This window comes from Salvelinus sp. IW2-2015, linkage group LG23, assembly GCF_002910315.2.
Source record: "Salvelinus sp. IW2-2015 linkage group LG23, ASM291031v2, whole genome shotgun sequence".
Lineage (NCBI taxonomy): Eukaryota > Metazoa > Chordata > Actinopteri > Salmoniformes > Salmonidae > Salvelinus > Salvelinus sp. IW2-2015.
Window position 1 is genome coordinate 41,914,747 of NC_036863.1, and position 21,562 is coordinate 41,936,308.

A 21,562-nucleotide genomic window follows, 5' to 3' on the forward strand; every position below is an offset into this window, starting at 1 on the left:
TGTGTGTGTGTGTGTGTGTGTGTGTGTGTGTGTGTGTGTGTGTGAGCGAAAGAGAATATCTCAATGCCTTGCTGTTTCCTTCTTTTCTGACTCACTTATTTTATGTTGAAGGCCTGGAGAGATAGTATCTGATTGCTGGTGGGCTTGTCGTCCATTTTGACTAATGTTCTACTGGAAGAGATGAGCGAGGGTTCATAGCAGTGTTTCGAACACTGTGTTCTATTAAGTCATGTGTTTGTACAACTACTGTGTTTTACAATTCATTGTTGTATAGATTTTTTGTAACACTGCGTGTGTAAAATGAATTTGGGTATCTAGATATGAAATGACTATCACACTGATCGAACCTGGAAAACAAAAGTGCATGTATGAGGAGGTAATAAAATGAAAATAAGTGTTACGATGGCTTACTTTTGTCTTGGATCCTCTTGTGGCTGTTTATTGCAAATCACTGACCTATTCCATTGACACAACTTTCCTATTGTACAGTATCCCTCGAATGTGAACAACCAATTTATGCACTAGTCCCGAGAGACATTTGTACGTCGTTATTTTTTTTGCGTGTACAGTGTGACCACCACCCACCACGTCGGGCCATCTGGCCATCTGTGACGGCAGGAAGGGCATAGGGACAAATGAACTCATAAGATCCACAACATGGAAGGGAACAGCTCATTCTGAGCCCAGGGAGAACACAGTATTTATTGCCCAGCTGTAATAGCCACACTCTAAGGATGGTATTTTATAAGTACAGGTAAATCCCCACTAGATGTGGTACTGTACAAATACAATTAATAAGGACCTTGTGAGTATGAATATCTCATGTTTCGCACAATTCCACTAATCCATAGAGAGCTCTTCTGTTGTATGTTTTGGAGGTGTAGTTCTTTCCAAAATTCCAGAACCTTCCAGTGGTACAGTGTTTTGGAATTTACTCCCTGTGTCTCTTTCTGAGTTCAATGGACTTTTCCCACACCAGACAGACACAGATAGCTGTTGTTAGATCCTGTTTGTCTTCAAAGGCAGTCGCATCACACACGGCAGCGGTCACTGTGCCTCCATCTGTCCCAGAGTGCATCAAGCCAGGACCCAACTGAGTGACCCAAAACAGACGAGCGGTAAACAAACATTTATTGACCTTTCCCACAGACACCTAGTTGGATATCTAGGTGCTACAGATTTGGTTGATTGCCTTTGTTACGAAAACCTCGACTAAAACCCTGTCTTGGGGACAATATGGTGCAGTGTTTTGAACAGAAGTCCCCAATGCAACACAACGAGTAGTCCAGGATCTTGAGAAAGCAAACGAATTTGACAGTAGTGTTGCAATCGTTTGGCGTCGTTTTGGAAAACATTAATTCCTTGAATACATTGAACGAGACACATATACGTTTTTTCCTAAAGACAAAATGAATAATTTATGATAAAAAAAAAATAGATAAACAAACTACATACATTTTTTTTTCAATAAATATATAAAAATATAGCTTTATATCAATACGATAAGACCTTATGGACTTCTAACCCCTGTGAGAACTAAATAGCTGAATCAATCATGCTGACTGTGGTGAATGAGCGACAGTGAATCATCTGAATCGGACACAAGCATTCCATACAGTACTAACACAAGCAAAGCTTGGCGGCACACACAACACCGACTTCAATTCAATAGTGATGACACTGGTTGCAGAGTTCCCACCAATGTTGACTGAAAAAATAGGGGGTTCCAATGATTGTGGATTGCTTATTGCAGCTCTTTGGCTGCACCACTAGAGAATAGGCAGTAGATGAGCCTAAGGGGTCTCCACACACATCTCAAACAACAGACGTTGCATTATCATTCAAGCGCTGTACACCATACATTATTGACGTCATAGAGCTGCTGATACTGTACCATACAGTCATAAACTGGCAAATGGCTATTTGTTCAGTATATTGATCACTTTCTATTGAGAACCAACATATACATGTCATTCAGTTTATCACTATACACAAGTTATACATTATTGCCAGTGAGACATAGTAAGGCAAAACAATTAAGACATTCCGTAGAAAATTGGTGTTTACCGACTTTTGGAACGAGTGACATAACAGCGGAACAAAACTGTATCGTTTGCATAATGTAGATGCACTGCACCTGTTATGTACAACTACCCTACAGACTAATCTAGGTGTGACAAATATTGATTCGCTGTGAAAACACGAGCAACGTTATAACCAATAAAGCAATACATTATGACGTCTGTCCGCAATCAGATGTCGATGTGTTATGTCTACCGAGGATGTGTAGGCTTTGGGCGTACAGATATTGCACGTGGGCTATTGTAATGATAAGCAAGTAGTGTTGTGCGTGGCGAATGTAAGGAGTTTACCACTTTAAACATTTAGAGGGCCCTGTCATACTGGGAATATGTGATACTGTCTGGGCGCGTTCATTTGGAAAACTTTGGCTGACACTATGTTGCTGTTTTTGTCTTGAATTCAATATGCACACGAGTGAGGGTTATTCTCTGCTGCTGCTGTATTATTTATGGCAGATTACGCCACAGAGCTCGCATAACCAGGCATACGCGTGCGTTATTGAGTGGGTGATAGCTCACGTTTCACTGTCCATGGTGCTGAAAAGGCCGGCGCTGAATTGAGCTGTCCACTCATTCCAGCCTTTCTCCCTCGCAATAAAAGGTTAGCTAATCACAAAATCAGCTCACTTTCACTTGCCCCAACATTTTACAGACTGAGGGGACAGTTTCAACATCGTGTTGAAGGTGCAGAGACGCAGTAAGTCAGTAGCCTACCACGTCTCAGCATCATTCGGATGAACATTCAACAACCTTTGATAAAACATTATTCCCAAATGAATTGAATCAATACGGGGACTTCAGAATTAGTTTGTTTCCTTCCCCCTATTGTGCTGACACAGAACAGGTATTTGCCTATTGAGTCAGGGGGCTAGGCTACTCTGCATACTTTATGAGCAACACCGAGTAACTGCACAAGGCATGTCCCAATGGGCGCACACTAGTTGAATCAACGTTGAACCAACGTGGAATAAAATTGACTTGAGCTGAATTGACGTCTGTGTCCAGTGGGGTACACTTATAAACGCATCTATTATAATATAAAGGGTGTAATATGAGGCCTTTACTATACAGTGAAGGCTACTACCTCCACATTAAAGGTGCATCAATACTGTGCAAGTAGCTCTGGCACAATACACTTTTAGAGAGATTGAACGACTATATTTCGAGAACAGAGGGGCCTATCCCAATTCTATCATCAGTAAAAGATGCAACAAGAGGACAGTTATTCAATACAAACGAAATGCACACACACACACATACACACACACGCAAAAAACACTTACAAAACTTTTCGGCATAGTCAGTCAGATTGTGATGTGCTTGTAACTACTTGACAGGCTATAACGTTCAAACGTTTGCCTAGACATCACTTGGTGTCCTTGGTCGCAGAGAAAAGTTGGAAGACACACATCCACAACAACAAGCGATTCTCATAGATTTCTGTATGTCAGGATTTCTGAAAGCATAAATGACGGGGTTTATCATAGAGTGACAAATGGCCGGCAGAGCGGTGACGTAGGTATAGATAGGGGGATATCCGATGTCAGCCACCAGAGAGTACATGGCGAAAGGGATCCAGCACAATGCAAAGGTGCCAAGGATAATGGAGAGGGTGGATACCCCTTTAGTGGTGGGGGAGGAGGAGTGGGAGGTAGTCATGAACTTCTGCTGCACGGCGATTTGCTGCGCGTGCCGAAACGCAATCTTGCAAATCTGGAGGTATAGTTGCAAAATAAGTGCAAATACAAAAAGAAAAGTCACCGCCAGCGCAGCGGCGTGACTTTTATCAATGGGGGCGCAAATGCTGCACGTCGTCTCATCTTTAAGGCAGTTCCAACCCATGATCGGTAGCGCGCCCAGAGTGATGCTAGTCACCCAAATGAGCACCAGTGTGACGATGGTAAAAATCACCGTTCGTTCCGTGTGGTAAGTTAGTGCGTTGTAAAGGGAGAGGTATCTATCCACCGTGATTGCCAGGATATTGAGAACGGAGGCCGAAAAAGCAGTGATGAGCAGTCCAGCTGATAGCAGCGTCACGAATCCCGTGTCAAAAATGTAGGTGATGGTGAAATTCACTATCAAACCTAGCCCCGCCAATAGGTCCGCAAAAGCCAAGCTCCCTATCAACACAAACATGGGCGCTTTCAGGGTGGGCGTGTAAATAATTAAGGCAAGGACAATTGCATTTTCGCAGGACATTAGGGTTCCCGTGACACACAGGACTATATCCCAGGGGTTGACGCTTATGACCACCGGTTCCAGCTCGAACTGGAATGATGGAGGTGGTGTGGAATTCCCTCCTTCTTGAACATCCCAGGTTGAGGAAGAGGTGTTTTTGAATTGGTTACTCATTGCTGCGGCAGAGAGTGAATCATCACTGAGAAAGACAGAGAAGGGGAGGGGGCGCGAGATAGAGACAATTTCAGAGTGACCACCGGAGGAAATGTACAGTGTAAAGACATTTGCGTTCAAGAGTGTATTTTACATATTTCCAAATAAAACATGTGACTCATTAGACTGCCGCACGGCAAATTGCGAAGTGAATGCATTGCTAAAACTCCACATTTTACTACTTATGATTCCCTCCGTTGACTCAACATTTAGAGCAAAGAGTTAAATTGAAACGAGAGCCCCTCTGTAGGGAGTATTGACATCACACATTGGCTGTTTAAGCAGAACTTGAATGAAAGGATAAACATGGAAATTAATGGGTTGTCTTTGATCTAATTTGAGATCTTTGTCATTTCGATTAGTAATAGGATGCCCAAAAATTAGATATGGGTTGTTTCACTTTGGGCTTGTCGTCAATATTATTAATCCACACATGTAGGCTATTGTACCCCCTCGCCTGATTATAAAGGCCTGCTAAGGTCAAAAAACATACGAAGACATTTCTGTGAGAAAGTGGTTCTCTAGTCTATCATTTCTCTGTAGTCTAAACCTGAACATCACATAATATGTAGATATATAAACTGACCACTAACCAGAGCATCCATGCGTGTCACTATCAGTCAGTCAAGTGATGTTGCGATGGCTTGTTGAGGTCTACCCAGGCGCATTCCTTAACAGGGAAGATGGAGACGTGGAGCGCCCAGGTGGAGACTATCACCAGTAACTGCTGGCGCCGTCTCACCCCTCTTGTCTTTTGCCGTTATTGTAACAAATCTTTTGTAAATCGATTTCTCACAGGAGGACGTTAAGACGTGGGTGACACACTGCTAGTGATGTTGGCAATTCGCTGGCATTGACTCTTGCTTGTTTCAATCCTATTGGTCCTGTGGATTATTCTCCAAATGACGTCAAGTGCTCCCTCTCCATTCTTTACCGATGTGTTATTCAGAGCATCCCCCTGCTCTGACAGTAGCATACCAGTATGGGTAGACAACTGTTTGTAAACCTGGAACCTGTAGGTGGCAGTATATTACTTTAAAGGCTCTGCTTGCCAAAGAAACATCCAGATTTTGCTATGTCTATAATTTAGTTAGCTGACAAAATGAAACTTCCTTCACCATGGAGTTGTCCATTTGGCAAATGTGACCATAACTCTATCCTCCTGATTCCTGCTTACACACAAAAATTAAAGCAGGAAGCACCAGTGACTCGGTCAATAAAAAGTGGTCAGATGATGCAGATGCTAAACTACAGGACTGTTTTGCTAGTACAGACTGGAACATGTTCCGGGATTCATCCGATGGCACACCACATCAGTCACTGGCTTTATCAATAAGTGCATTGAGGACGTCGTCCCCACAGTGACTGTATGTACATACCCCAACCAGAAGCCATGGATTACAGGTAACATTCGCACTGAGCTAAAGGGTAGAGCTGCCACTTTCAAGGAGCGGGACTCTAACCTGGAAGCTTATAAGAAATCCCGCTATGCCCTCCGACGAACCATCAAACAGGCAAAGCATCAATACAGGACTAAGATTGAATCATACTACACCGGCTCCGACGCTATTCGGATGTGGCAGGGCTTGCAAACTATTACAGACTACAAAGGAAAGCACAGCCGAGAGCTGCCCAGTGACAAGAGCCTACCAGACGAGCTAAATAACTTCTATGCTCGCTTTGAGGCAAGTAACACTGAAACATGCATGAGAGCATCAGCTGTTCCGGACGACTGTGTGATCACGCTCTCCGCAGCCGATGTGAGTAAGACCTTTAAACAGGTCAACATTCACAAGGCCGCTGGGCCAGATGGATTACTAGCACGTGTACTGCGAGCACGCGCTGACCAACTGGCAAGAGTCTTCACTGACATTTTCAACCTCTCCCTGTCTGAGTCTGTAATACCAACATGTTTCAAGAACACTAAGGTAACCTGCTTAAATGACCACCGACCCGTAGCACTCACGTCTGTAGCCATGAAATGCTTTGAAAGGCTGGTCATGGCTCACATAAATACCATTATCACAGAAACTCTAGACCCACTCCAATTTGCATACCGCACCAACAGATCCACATAATCTCTATTGCACTCCACACTGCCTTTTCCCACCTGGACAGAAGGAACACCTATGTGAGAATGCTATTCATTGACTACAGCTCAGCGTTCAACACCATAGTGCCCTCAAAGCTCATCACTAAGCTAAGGACCCTGGAACTAAACACCTCCTTCTGCAACTGGATCCTGGACTTCCTGACGGGCCGCCCCCCAGGTGGTAAGGGTAGGGAACAACACATCCGCCACGCTGAACCTCAACACGAGGGCCCCTCAGGGAGGAGGTCAGAGACCTGACCGTGTGGTGCAAGGACAACAACCTCTCCCTCAACGTGATCAAGACAAAGGAGATGATTGTGGACCACAGGAAAAATAGGACTGAGCATGTACCCATTCTCATCGACGGGGCTGTCCACATCACCAACAAACTAACATGGTCCAAGCACACCAATACAGTCGTGAAGAGGGCACGACAAAACCTATTCCCCCTCAGGAGACTGAAAAGATTTGGCATGGGTCCACAGATCTTCAAAAAGTTTTATACCTGCTCCATTGAGAGCATCCTGACGGGTTGCATCACTGCCTGGTATGGCAGCTGCTCGGCCTTCGACCACAAGGCGCTACAGAGGGTAGTGCGTACGGCCCAGTACATCACCGGGGCCAAGCTTCCTGCCATCCAGTACCTCTATACCAGGCGGTGTCAGAGGAAGGCCCTAAAAATTGTCAAACTCCAGCCACCCTAGTCATAGACTGTTCTCTCTGCTACCTCACGGCAAGCGGTACCGGAGTGCCAAGTCTATGTCCAAGAGGCTTCTAAACAACTTCTACCCCCAAGTCATAAGACTCCTGAACAGCTAATCAAATGGCTACCCAGACTATTTGCACTGCTGCTACTCTCTGTTATTATTTATGCATAGCCACTTTAATAACTGTACCTACATGTACATGATTACTTCAATTACCTCGACAACGGTGCCCCCGCACATTGACCCATTGACTCTGTACCGGTACCCCTGTATGTATAGCGCCGCACCCCACTATTGTTATTTACTGCTGCTCTTTAATTATTTGCTAGCTAATTTCTCTTACTTTTTGGGGGGGATTTTCTTAAAACTGCATTGTCGGTTAAGGGATTGTAAGTAAGCATTTCACTTTAAGGTCTACACCTGTTGTATTCGGCGCATGTGACAAATAAAAATGTATTTGATTTGATTTAGTCAGCTATAATTGAGTGAAACCACTGTCAAGCTTCAGCCTCAACATGGAACTGAAATGAAATAGCTGTCAAAATAGGGAATCGTAAGGCAGCTGAAATCTTTTGACCTTGAAAAGTTTGACCTCAACACTGGCGATTACAGAGTAACTCGTTAGCTGGTTGAAAAGGACTGTCAAAAACAAATTGACCCTAAACTGAGCTTTGACTTGGCAAAGTATTTTTATTGGTACTTGTATTATGAAGACCAATTAACTATCACCAGCAGTGTTCTCTCTAAGGTGCACGCGTGCGTGGTCAAGCAGCTCACCAAGACTGCCTCAACAGAAGAAATATGAGCCAGCGCAGAGTAGCACGAGATTGAACTGCAATCGACTTTCTACAGTTTTCCCCTTTAGTTAACACAATAGACATTTCCCCCTTACATTGGGAATTGTGATCGAATCAACCCAATATTTGCCACTTTCAATGCAATATACTGAAACAAAACAAACTATGCAAAACTAATTGTGAAAGAGATTGTCTTGTAGGCAGAGCACATTGGAGTAGGATTCTATTACGTTGACAGGCCTGTACTCTACACAGGCAGGTGCGCCACAACCAATCAGACCTGCAGTAGGCCTATATGCAAATAGCCATTGCCATATACTGTATGGATCTGTGCCATTCACTTTGAACTGGACTGTGTTTAGGCTACAGCGGTCACGAGTAGATGCGCTTGTTTTGAGATCAAAGTGAGAGCTGCATGCAGCCACGTGCACATTTTGTTTATATTCTTAGCTAGTTAGTGAGTTATTAGCCCAGTTATAGCTAATTTCTAGTCAACAATGGGTGGTTGTTTCCTACAAGAGCACAGAATGTGTGCATTTCTATCCATCTTTGAAAAGCAAGTCAGGTGAAGAGCTTTATTTGATGTCTTAAAGGGGAAGCGTTGTATTTTGAGATTGTCTTGAATAGCTAAGTAGCCAATAGGCAGAGCATAGCATAATTTGTCAGATTCTTTTTTTTGTAAAGTGGTTTCTTGCATCAAACACAACATTTTCAGACACCTCCTTGTCTGAAGAACAAGTGGATAAGCAGGTTCATGTCAAGCCCTGCATATTTATTTTCAAAAGTCTCATGGAATGTAGGCATTGAGCCCCACACATTGGCTGCTACTGTAGGCTGAATGATAGAACAGCTATTTCCATGTTAAAATGTTATGGGATGCATATCCTCCGTTTTTTTTGACGGTAGGAGACTCTGGTAGGCCTACATTATGATCAAATAGCCACAGTAGTCTACTTGGCCACTGTTAAAGCTGTAACTTAAAGCGGGTACAGCCTCAGTGTTCACAGTAAACACACTCCATTTTTTTGAGGGAAAATTGATAACCAGTAATGTTTTACACCATCCATATATCCCCATCATCACTGTAAGACGCCCAATCAACTTCAGCAATCCCCAGGAGGGTGTGTGAGCATGATGTCTGCCTGTAAGGAAGCAAGGGGTGTGGTGTACATTCGATGCTTCTCACCTTCCACTGAACCCTTGACCCTGATCATTGAGCCCCAGCCCTAATCACTCCCCTGCTCTGGTTTCCTGTCACAACGCCTGGTACACAGCCACTTCCTGTGTTCTAAGGGAGGGGCTGATTTAGAAGTTACATTTGAGGAACATTGGGTCATATTGGGACATATGTGACAAGAGTGGGGGTTTACAGCCAGGTCTAGAGAGACAACTCACCATCTCATTCAGCAGCTTGAGGATGCTGATCGTGAGCTCCTTTCCTGCATGTAAAAAGGTACGTGATTTGGTTTCTATATTATAAAGGCTTGTTCTACCAGGGTTGCAGGTTTCAATTGATAACGTCAGTATGGAATGGTGAATTGATGGCCATTCAATAAACTCTCAGTTTTGAGCTCTTTATGATCAGCTAAGGCTCATGGCATGAAGATGACCAGTAGCAAGTTCAAGTATTTCAAAAGTACAATGATTCCTTTGCTACCTTTACTTTTCTTAATGTAATGCGGCAAATGAATAAAGATTCAGTGCACTGAAATACAATTTAGTAGGTCATGTCGGCATGGTATTAAAAAGGAAGAAATTGAATGTTCATGCACCATCTAAGTTTACTCTTGGGAAAGAAGCAAAGCTTGCTTGAATAATACCCAGCCTTTTCATTTCAAGGATTCACATTGACTCTGATCAAGAAACAATTGGCACAGCAAAGCTCGGTAAGGTTTGAGTGCATGAATTGTCTGTTGTATTGTAATGGGTCTACTTTTCTTGCTATGATTAGCATAGTCATAAACCCAGCATTCCCACCAAGGTCATGAAGGCCTCCAAATGCTCTATTCACATGTGTATCACAGAATAGTCTTTGCCTGGCTACCCAGACTCCAAGCTCCGGCCAAACGTTACACCCCGCCCATGGACGTTAGTCTCTTCTCCGCAATGAAAAAACGAAAGATCAGCTGAATCATTTTGTGTGAGTCGTCAGACTACAATGTATGTGTTGAACTGTTCAGTTAGCAGGAAAACGTATGTGCAGAGGACGTTTCCCAGAAGTTGTGAAACGTTGGTCAACAGCTCTCTCGCCATTAGTACAAAAAGGGTAGACTGTCATTAGCCGAAGAGATCGGACCCAGTTAATCTTTCTCATCTCTGTCATCTTTCGCCTCAGTTGTTACTGTCAACACCTGCTACATCATGCATCAGTAATTTAGTTGAATTTGACTGTACGGCATGACACTTGTTGATTGTTATTAAACCCTGATACGAACATAAACAGGGTTTATCTTTCTACAGCATCTGAAGGGATGTTCCTGAGCGAGCAGCCACTCATGACATGAACTTCTGGACACACCCATTGAGATAAAAAAAATAAAAATAAAACTGAGGTGATTGTAAGTTGACGTTCAAGTGTCTCAAGCTTTCATGCTTTTATTTACATCAACATTTGTTGGAGTTGAACATTTCCATCTGGCAAAGTCAACTTAGCAAAACAGCTGGGAATGACTTGCAAATACAGCACTGTACATTGCATGGTTGTGAAGTAGAAACGTACCTACATTATCTATACTCCTCAGTGTAAACCAACCAAGGCATACCAGGAATATCAAGTCATGTTAAGTCTGTATGTCAATTCTTGTCACGCTGCAGCTGTCTTGAGTCCACAGAACTATTTTGATGTCCCAGCCTCTTTGAAACTGTTCAATACCCTTCTTGTCCCTTAGAGGCAAATGTGCTCCACACACCATCAGAAAACAATTTTGATGTCCATCCTCTGTTCTCCCCTGTCTGTCTTTCTACCTCTCCCTCTCCCTCTCTCAGCATCCGACGAACTCAGAGCAAGCAGCAGCCCACTTCCAATTGTCATGGCAACAGCACGTGAATGCATTGGGCCATAGGTGCAGACTGTAGAGTGGATGTAGGAGTGCGGCATCGGAAGCCACAGCTCTATCTCCTGAAGCAAGCTGTAAGGTAGGAGGGGGACAACACAGGGGTTTGGAGGGGTTTATGGGCACGTTAATCAGGCTCTGTTTTACAGGAAGGTCGAGATGACAGTATGCCACTGCTGTCCGTTCATTCGGTCATAGGCTCATTTTGACTTCATGTATGTAGACATGCAGACAGAGCTGTGTGGTTTATGTCAAATAATGGCATGTTTATTGTTCAAATTAGTATGTATTTATTCAAGGAAGTCGAGGGTCTCTGTCTATCTACAGTGTGTACACGTCTCCCTCGCTATCTCCATCTCGCTCTCATCTATCTGGAAAGGTAAAACATGGACATGATTATGTCAGCAAGCCCTCTATTTTAAGCGTTGTTGTTATTGCGTGTGTGTGTGTGTGTGTGTGTGTGTGCGTGTGTGTGCGTGTGTGTTGTGAGAGGTTGTGTGTGCGTGTGCAATGTGCATGCATATGTGGGTGCATGTATGCACGTGTGAGTGTGTGCATCTGCATGTGCAAACATGTGTGCATGAATGTGTGCATGCATGTGTGTGTTTACAGGCTTTTGTGTGTGTACATGTATGTATGTATGTGTATATGTTTATATATACAGTACCAGTCAAAAGTTTGTACACACCTACTCATTCAAGGGTTTTTCTTAATTTGTACTATTTTCTACATTGTAGAAAAATAGTGAAGACATCACAACTATTAAATAACACATATGGACTCATGTAGTAACCAACAAAAAGTGTTAACTAAATCAAAACATATTCTAAATTTGAGATTCTTCAAAGTAGTCACCCGTTGCCTTGATGACAGCTTTGCACACTCTTGGTATTATCTCAACCAGCTTCACTTGGAATGCTTTTCCAACAGTCTTGAAGGAGTCCCCACATATGCTGAGCACTTGTTGGCTGCTTTTCTTTCACCTTGCAGTCCAACTCTTTCCAAACCACCTCAATTGGGTTGGAGTCGTGTGATTGTGGAGGCCAGGTCATCTTATGCAGCACTCCATCACTCTCCTTCTTGGTCAAATAGCCCTTACATAGCCTGGAGGTGTGTTTTGTGTCATAGTCCTGTTGAAAAACAAATGATAGTCCCACTAAGCGCAAACCAGATGGGATGGCGTATCACTGCAGAATGCTGTGGTAGCCATGCTGGTTAAGTGTGCCTTGAATTCTAAATAAATCACTGACAGTGTCAACAGCAAAGCACCCCCACACCATCACACCTCCTCCTCCATGCTTCATGGTGGGAACCACACATGCTGAGATCATCCGTTCACCTCAAAAAGACACGGCGGTTGGAACTAAAAATCTCAAATTTGGACTCATCAGACCAAAGGACAGAATTCCACCGGTCTAATGTCCATTGATCATGTTTCTTGGCCCAAGCAAGTTTCTTCTTCCTATTGGTGTCTTTTGTAGTGGTTTCTTTGCAGCAATTGGACCATGAAGGCCTGATTCACACAGTCGCCTCTGAACAGTTGATGTTGAGATGTGTCTGTTACTTGAATTCAGTAAAGCATTTATTTGGGCTGCAATTTCTGAGGCTGGTAACTCTAATTAACTTATCCTCTGCAGCAGAGGTAACTCTGGGTCTTCCTTTCCTGTGGTGGTCCTCATGAGAGCCAGTTTACATCACGGTGCTTAGGGTTTTGCGACTGCACTTGAAGAAACTTTTAAAGTTGACATTTTCCGAATTGACTGACCTTCATGTCTTAAATAATGATGGACTGTCGTTTCTATTTGCTTATTTGAGCTGTTCCTGCCATAATATGGACTTGATCTTTTACCAAATAGGCTATCTTCTGTATACCACCCCTACCTTGTCACAACACAACTGATTGGCTAAAACGCATTAAGATGGAAAGAAATTCCACAAATTAACATTTAACAAGGTACACCTGTAATTGAAATGCATTCCAGGTGACTACCACATGAAGCTGGTTGAGAGAATGCCAAGAGTGTGCAAAGCTGTCATCAAGGCAATGGGTGGCTACTTTGAAGAATCTGAAATATAAAATATTTTTTGATTTGTTTAACACTTTTTTTGGTTACTACATGATATTATATGTTTATTTCATAGTTTTGTCTTCACTATTATTCTACAATGGAGAAAATAGTAAAAATAAAAACCTTTGGAATGAGTAGGTGTGTCCAAACTTTGACTGGTACTGTATGTATGATGTATGTATGGTATTGTATGTATACACACACACACACACACACACACACACGGAAAGTATTCAGACCCCTTCACTTTTGCAAAAAGAAATCCGCTCACCAAATTACACACTATACCCCATATTTACCCCACAGGTTTTTAGAAATATTAGCAAATTTATTACACATAAAAAACTGAAATATCACATTTACATAAGTATTCAGGCCCTTCACTCAGTACTTTTCTGAAGCACCTTTGGTAGCGATTACAGCCTTGAGTCTTCTTGGGTATGATGCTAAAAGCTTGGCACACCTGTATTTGGGGAGTTTCTCCCATTCTTCTCTGCAGAACATCTCAAGCTCTGTCAGGTTGGATGGGGAGCGTCGCTGCACAGCTATTTTCAGGTCTCTCCAGAGTTGTTCAATCGGGTTCAAGTGCAGGCTCTGGCTGGGCCACTCAAGGACATTCAGAAACTTGTCCCGAAACCACTCCTGTGTTGTCTTGGCTGTGTGCCTAGGGTCCTTGTCCTGTTGGAAGGTGAACCTTCTCCCCGGTCTGAGGTCCTGAGCGCTCTGGAGCAGGTTTTCATCAAAAATCTCTCTGTACTTTGCTCCATTCATCTTTCCCTCGATCCTGACTAGTCTCCCAGTCCCTGCAGCTGAAAAACATCCACACAGCATGATGCTGCCACCACCATGCTTCACCGTAGGGATGGTATTGGCCAGGTAATGAGCGGTGCCTGGTTTCTTCCAGACATTCAGGCCAAAGAGTTCAATCTTGGTTTTATCAGACCAGAGCATCTTGTTTCTCATGGTCAGAGTCCTTTAGGTACCTTCTGGCAAACTCCAAGCGGGCTGTCATGTGCCTTTTACAGAGGAGTGGCTTCCGTCTGGCCACTCAAACATAAAGGCCTGATTGGTGGAGTGCTGCAGAGATGGTTGTTCTTCTGGAATGTTCTACCATCTCCACAGAGGAACTCTGGAGCTCTGTCAGAGTGACCATCGGTTTCTTGGTCACCTCCCTGACCAAGGCCCTTCTCCCCTGTTTGCTCAGTTTGGCTGGTCGGCCAGCTCTAGGAAGTCTTGGTAGTTCCAAACTTCTTCCATTTAAGAATGATAAGGCCACTGTATTCTTGGGGACCTTCACTGCTGCAGACATTTTTTGGTACCCCCCAGATCTCTGCCTCGACACAATCCTGTCTCAGAGCTCTACGGACAATTCCTTCGACCTGATGGCTTGGTTTTTGCTCTGACATGCACTGTCAACTGTTGGACCTTATGTAGACATGTGTGTGCCTTTCCAAATCATGTCCAATCAATTACTGAGGAGTATTTCTGTCTGTAATAAAGACTTTTTGTGGGGAAAAACTCATTCTGATCGGCTGTGACTGGCTCCCCAGTGGGTGGGCCTGGCTGCCAAGTGGGTGGGCCTATGCCCTCCCAGCCCCATGCACGGCTGCACTCCTGCCCTGACTGATGCCTTATCTGAACTGTAACTCATTCAAATCTTTCAAATGTTTGCAAGCTGTGTTTATATCTATCTATCTGTTTAGTTAGAGGAAAGGTAATGGGACTGATCCTATCCCCAGTATATCTAAATGGGGTAATTCCATTTGAATTCAATCCCTTTTTGACATCACACCTCTTGCCCATGGTAGAAGTGGTCAGAAAGAGACCTTTTGAACCTGAATGCCAAAACATTCAGGAGATAAAGGTGCTCAAAGTTGACCCATTTTGTATACCCCACCATACAATGAGACATGTCTTCATCCCTGGAAAAGATAAACGGTTGAGATTGATACAATTTAACCCTATCAGTCCCAAGACCCCGGTTTTTCATTTTTCTGACTTTCATTCATCTGCATGTCAGAGTAATGGTTGGTTGGAGTCATTGGATTAAAAGCTTACAAACAGTGCTGTCAAACTCTTTTATTATTTATTGGGGGGAAAAAATGAAATTATCATTTTGAAACCTTTAATGTCAGTGATCTAAAAACACATAAACCTAAAAAAAAAAAAGACAAATAAATCTTCATATTTGCATATGTTGTATCTTAGACCCCATTTCACATCATATGAGGTTTTTGTGTGGTGTCAGCCATCGGTTGAGACACAACATGCTCTTGAGAACAGTGTGGCTGTCATTTCAATCATAGATATAGAATTCATAGAATGGACCTATCCCTTCAGACCACCTTAATTTAGCTGGTACACCATTGAAATGTAAATTAAATTGTAACTTCTAATTACTACCACAAAGATGACCGCCGGTCCACCCACCGTCGAATGTCAACTTAAATGGTCATGTTTATTCTGTTATCTATATTTGTATGTTTCAATAGGTTTCCTATGCTGGATTGACAGCATAACTGAAAACAACAGATATTCCCATTCAAATCAACATTCTCTGATGTGTGGACCTTCAACCATCTTTGTGGTACCATTTGAAAGTATACATTTCAATTGTATTCCCATTATCAGTCAAAACATGACACCCACCCTGTATTCAAGACACCCACCCTGTATTCAACCGATGGCGGGCACATCACAAATACCTCAGATTATGTAAAATATGGTCTAAGCATATGTGAATATGAAGGGAAAAAAATTAAGAGTTAACATGTTTTTAAATAGTTGACATTAAAAGGCAAAAATGATCAAATAGTATGACAACCCTGTTTGTAATCTTTTCAATTATATAAATCTCAATCGTTCATCTTTTCCAGTGATGAGTTTTCTTTTTTTCTTTTACCTTTATTTAACTAGGCAAGTCAGTTAAGAACAAATTCTTATTTACAATGACGGCCTACCCCAGCCAAACCTGGACGACGCTGGGCCAATTGTGCGCCCCCCTATAGGACTCACAATCCCTGCCGGTTATGATACAGCCTGGGTGAAGACATGGATGTCTCATGGTATGGTAGGGTATGCAAAATGTGTCAAATTGAATCACCTTTATCTCCTGAATGTTTTGGCATTCAGGTCCAAAAAGTCACTTTCTGAGCACTTCTACAATGGGCAAATATGTACGGAAGGTTTCATTCAAATCAAAAGGGGTGCTGTGAATAAGTGAATCAATTCAAATGGATTTACCCAATGGCAACTGACCCATGCAAAAACATTCTCTTGAATCCATCATAACCCACTTAGCATTTACAAGAGAGAAACTGTTAAATCTTGTTTTTCCTAAACAGTATATTGTTCAGAGAGTTGTCAAGGTAGAAAGCAGGTGATAGAGAGGAAATGAAAATGGAAGGAAAAAGGGATTTTGGACTGAAAGGAATTAAGGTTGAGTCCAGCAATGAAAGAGGGGGGATTCCAAGAGCAGCTGTACACAACAGTCTTTACACTACTAGTTGTCCCAAAAGAAGGTGCACCCTCCAACAATAACAGACGACCCTTTCCCCCATGAAACAGCATTGACCATCTTCATTAGCTAACTTCATCCGCACTCTCTCTGACTGTGCTGAGACGTGTTATCAAGTACTCCATTGTTGAATGGGTGGATCTCAAAGCAACAGTCATCATACTAGCCTTGAAACTATTACTGCACTGCTCCTACCATCTCTTTATTCCTGTTCAATATATACCTGGGAGGTCTTCGTAATAGAGCTTGTCAATCGACCTCAATCAAAATGTACGTTTTTTAACACAGTCTTTCCCTTTTATTAATGGCGATGGCTTTTTTTTTTTGGCATTAGCTTTTGCATATCTTGTTCATCCAATGCAGTGTAAATGGTGAGAAACCAGACTTTTTTTTGTTGGCATTAGCTTTTGCATATCTTGTTCATCCAATGCACTGTAAATGGTGAGAAACCAGACGTCACGCAGTATAGATCTCATCTGGGAGAGTTTTTGTGCTCCGACGATGGATGAACAGGTAGCAGTTGCCATGGCAAACACCCACTCTTTCTTTATCAAGCACAAGACCAAGATAAGCAGACATTTTCTGACGTCCTTCCTTCTTCCCAGCCACAGCTCTCTCTCGCCCCTCTCCTACTCTCACTATCTCTCTATATACAGTATCCTTGTACTCAATGGACTACGTCTTAATTCAAAAGGGAAATGAACAAAAGGCAGAATAGCATATATTGGTTTTATTTCTGAGACCAAGATGAACACCCCACTATGCTCGCACTCACACAACTTGTTTCTTCTCTCTTCTCATCCAGCTGAATGAATAGTGAAACCCTGTTCTCTAAAGAGGAGCCATCTCACCAAGGATCCATCTCTGCTCAGCCAATCAGCCTGTGATCTGCCCGGTCTCTCAGGCCTGTCTCTGATGCCATGGAGCACAGGGCCCTGATGTGTACCAGTCAACCCTGGAAGGGGCCCAAAGGCTCCACCTTCACCCCCAACTGGGACGCCCCATCATGTCGACCAACCGCGACGTCCGCTTGCCCTGACGTGGTAAAGTCCCCGTGCCAATATGCTGCAAACATATGTCACCCTTCAGAAGCCCCTGTGACCTCGCAGTCCCAGCAGATTGGCCCCCACGCCTCAACATCCTCTGGGTTCTCTGCCACTGCCAACACTGCCAGTAGAAAAGGTGAAAAGGAGTGTAATATAGTCATCCCCATTCAAAATGAGGAGACGGTCCTGCCAGCATACAACCCTGTGTTTCGCGGACGCTCCTTCTCCGCAGCCACTGCCTCACACCCAGTCCCACCCAGAAGCAGATGTGACAGCTACGTCCACCTATGCCCTGACAACGGCTCAGAGGACACTAGCAGAGGCGACGCCTCCCAGTTGAGCCCAGACGTCTCCCCTGATCACGGTGGTTCACGGTCGCGGTCCCGCAGCATCATCCTGAGGAAGACCAAGAGGAGGCCGGCGCCGCCAACCCGTAGCGTGTCCCTCCGGAGAGAATCTGCCACCAAGCTCAGAGACAACAGGACTAAGAGCCTTTATATCGACAGGGACCCTGACCCCCATGACTCCTTCCTGCCTGACCTCATCCTCATCTCCACACCGAGGACAGAGGAGGCGCTGGGCCTGGAGCAGTCCCCTGCTCAGCCTGTACAGGCCCGGGTTGGGCCACCAGTCAACGACAATGGGCAGCTACGTGAAGTAAGGTCTATTGAGCCCTGCTGTCTCATGTCAAGCTCAGGTCCTGCTATGGGTATTACTGTAAATGAGGGAAGAAAATCCTCCAGCAGGTCAGAATCAGTCAGACCCCTTCCCCCCTTGCAACGCCCACAGTCTCTAACTTGTAAGCAGTCCCCCTTCCAACAACTTGCCTCAGTCTCTCCCTCCAGTGGCCAGTCCAGCTCTCAGTGTGAGACTCGTCCCCCTCCTGTCCTCACATCTGCCATCACAGGACCCTCCCCCTTGGGCTGCAGGATGCGCCCCAAGTCCTCCACCTCGCCCACCTCCCCCAGAGCCAGGACCAGCAGGCTGCGGCTATCCCTGGAGTTGCCAGGGGTCGTCCCTCTCCCAGACCCGGCGGCGGTCAAACCCAAAGCCACCCGGCGCCACTCAGAGTCCTCTGAGTCGTCTGGCACCACCAGACCCAGACAGAGGCTGAGCTCCAGCATGATGGTGATGCCTGTGGTGACCCAGGAGGAGCTCAGCAATGTGCGTTTGCGTTCTGTCAGCAGCTCAGACTCTGACAAAGGCCTGGAGGGCTCACCTGAAGTCATCAGGGAGGAGGAGCTGGAACAGGAACAGGAGTTGGATTGCTGCCCACTGGTCCACCACAGTCCTAAAGCTAAACCACCTGTTGCTGCTAAGCCACCTGCACACAAATGTCCACCGATACATTTGGCAAAGTCTTCCTCAGTCTCTACTCATTTCTCAGAGACCGTTCCAGCCTCACCAAGAGAGAGCCAGGGGGACATGTATATGGTGGAAAGGAGACCAAAACCTAAAAGGTCGCATCAGCTTCCTCGTGTTGCCAGTGATGGGGTTATGGTTGAGAGGCAGCAAGCTGTAGACAGGCAACAGTATGATGTGATTGACCCACACCCACCACCCGCCTCCTGCCATTCAGAGACCAGGGATGTGAGAAGGACCTCATTTCTCCTAGCTGAACTGGATAGGAAGAAGAAGTTGGTTCCCCCTCCAGTCGCAAAGAAACCGGACGTCCTCTTCATGTCCTCCATCAGCTCACTGGGACAAAAGAGTAATAGGAGCCATGTCTGGTCTGGGCCCAGTGGTGCTTACCAGTCTCCTGCCACTGCATACCAGTCTCCTGCTAGTGATTACCAGTCTCCTGCTAGTGCTTACCAGTCTCCAGCCAGTGCTTACCAGTCTCCAGCCAGTGCATACCAGTCTCCAGCCAGTGCATACCAGTCTCCAGCCAGTGCATACCAGTCTCCAGCCAGTGCATACCAGTCTCCTGCCAGTGCATACCAGTCTCCGGCCAGTGCATACCAGTCTCCTGCCAGTGCATACCAGTCTCCGGCCAGTGCATACCAGTCTCCTGCCAATGCATACCAAGACAAAGACTATACTGGACAAGATCTCAACCATCACAGTATAAGAGATGGTATTCTTCATTTTATAAGAAAAACTCATTCGCACTGTTTTGAACTCTCCATGCTATCTGTAACCATCATCTGTAACCATCTTTATAGTATGTTGTTACTATCGAATCAATATGTACAAATAATATGTAGATGGCATGAGTTAGTTCTTAAACTAAGAGTTAGTTCTTGCACGAAGTAATGGAAATGATACTGTGTTATATTTTTCCAACAGGGTTCTTCCTCGATGAGAACTGTGAAGGGAGGAGGGCAATGCCCCAGATGAGAACACTGTGCCTCGGGGAGCAGGAGGAGGAAGAGTTGGAGCACAACTCACAGTCAACTACTGAGGACCTATTCACCATCATACACAGGTAATGGGACTTACTGTTCCCCAAAATAGAATTGTGATAGACACACAAAACAAACTACCCGTATTACGTAAGTAAAAGAGATACAGAGATGGGCCCTGTTCGCTTTCATGCACACTAAATGAGTTACATAATTCCATCCAACAAATAACCAAACATTACCACACTTCACAAAGAAATATGTTGTCAGAATTATTTTCAACTTATGGTTGTTTAAAAAAAATAAAAATCTTCTTCACAAGTGTATTAAATTGGCTACTTTCGGTCTCCCTTTTTTAAGGTCCAAGAAGAAACTCCTGGGTCGCAAAGAAACAGCTGACAGCAGACAAGGTTACGGATCCCCCATTAAAGGCATCCAGGGGGTTATCCAGAAGTCAAGCTCCAAAAATGACAACTTCATGGCTTTTCTGCAGAGGCGGAGGAGCAACAAACCCAACTCTGGGGAGAGACTGTCAGCCGCTGAACTGCTGAAGAGCACCAAACCACTGGTCGGTCAACCATAGAGCATCAAACAACTCCAATGTTCATGTTTCTCAACGTGTTGCAAACACGTATCACTCAATATGGGGCATGAGAGTATTGTGGACAATCAGGGACGGGGGGGGACTGGGACGGGGGGAGGCTATTGTTTATATTGCTTTATGTGCTACACCGACAACTTGTTTCTGTGATGGCAATACAGCGTACAGAGGTCTAACTGTGAATATGACAACATGTCGGCCAGCTGTGTTTTGCTTATGAGCTGAGACAATCTGATCACGTCAACATATTTTTCTTGCCTTGACTTGTGATGCTTACACCATTTGTTTTTGAGCTGCCAACATTTGTGCTTTTGGTCATGTGTCGCTCAGAAATAAAACAGAAGCTGCTTGTGTGTCTATGACAAGATCATTAGTATGCGTCTGACCTAACCCACTGCTGCCCAAAACGGATGCCCTTATTTACTCGGACAAACTAACGGCTCGACGTGATTGCTGTTTTATTGACTGGCTTTTCATCAATGAATAATTCCTCCAGTGTCAGGGTTATTGAACTGATATCAATTCAAGATATGTTCAAGGGACAATGTTTTCGCCCAATATTTCCCTATTACAATTACATTGCATTCAAAATTGGTAAACTGGTAGGGCTGTGAAAATGAGCAATTTAAGTAATTCAAGAACTTAGTCACTCAAAAGTGGGGATTGCTACACATTCAAGCCAAGCATGGGGACTCTGAGCATGAGGGGTGTTACTAAGAGTGGTAGAGATAGATAGATGGGATTTAATATATTAAATGTATACATATAATTGTATATATAATCCACAGGTAATTTGCCCTAGGTCCTCAATGTGTCACTCCTGATACTATATGACTGACTGGATTACAAGCGTTTAGTATTTC

At 44.2% G+C, this 21,562-nt stretch overlaps 2 protein-coding genes across 2 annotated transcripts; one reads left to right on the forward strand and one right to left on the reverse strand.

The window, feature by feature from the left end:
* Window positions 1–607: 607 nt before the first annotated feature.
* LOC111950240 (G-protein coupled receptor 12-like) lies at window positions 608–5,359 on the reverse strand. The gene is made up of 2 exons (XM_023967659.1): window positions 5,066–5,359; window positions 608–4,458 (listed from the first exon to the last, which is right to left on the reverse strand). Exons 1-2 carry the CDS (start codon window positions 5,071–5,073, stop codon window positions 3,441–3,443), a joined length of 1,026 nt encoding a protein of 341 aa, XP_023823427.1. The 5' UTR covers window positions 5,074–5,359; the 3' UTR covers window positions 608–3,440.
* Window positions 5,360–9,414: 4,055 nt separating this feature from the next.
* Window positions 9,415–21,347, forward strand: LOC111950069 (NHS-like protein 2). The gene is made up of 7 exons (XM_023967415.2): window positions 9,415–9,521; window positions 9,908–9,954; window positions 10,529–10,620; window positions 11,054–11,203; window positions 17,513–19,830; window positions 20,043–20,181; window positions 20,459–21,347. The coding sequence occupies exons 5-7, from the start codon at window positions 17,628–17,630 to the stop codon at window positions 20,679–20,681; spliced, it is 2,565 nt and encodes an 854-aa protein (XP_023823183.1). The 5' UTR covers window positions 9,415–9,521; window positions 9,908–9,954; window positions 10,529–10,620; window positions 11,054–11,203; window positions 17,513–17,627; the 3' UTR covers window positions 20,682–21,347.
* The last annotated feature ends 215 nt before the right edge of the window (window positions 21,348–21,562 follow it).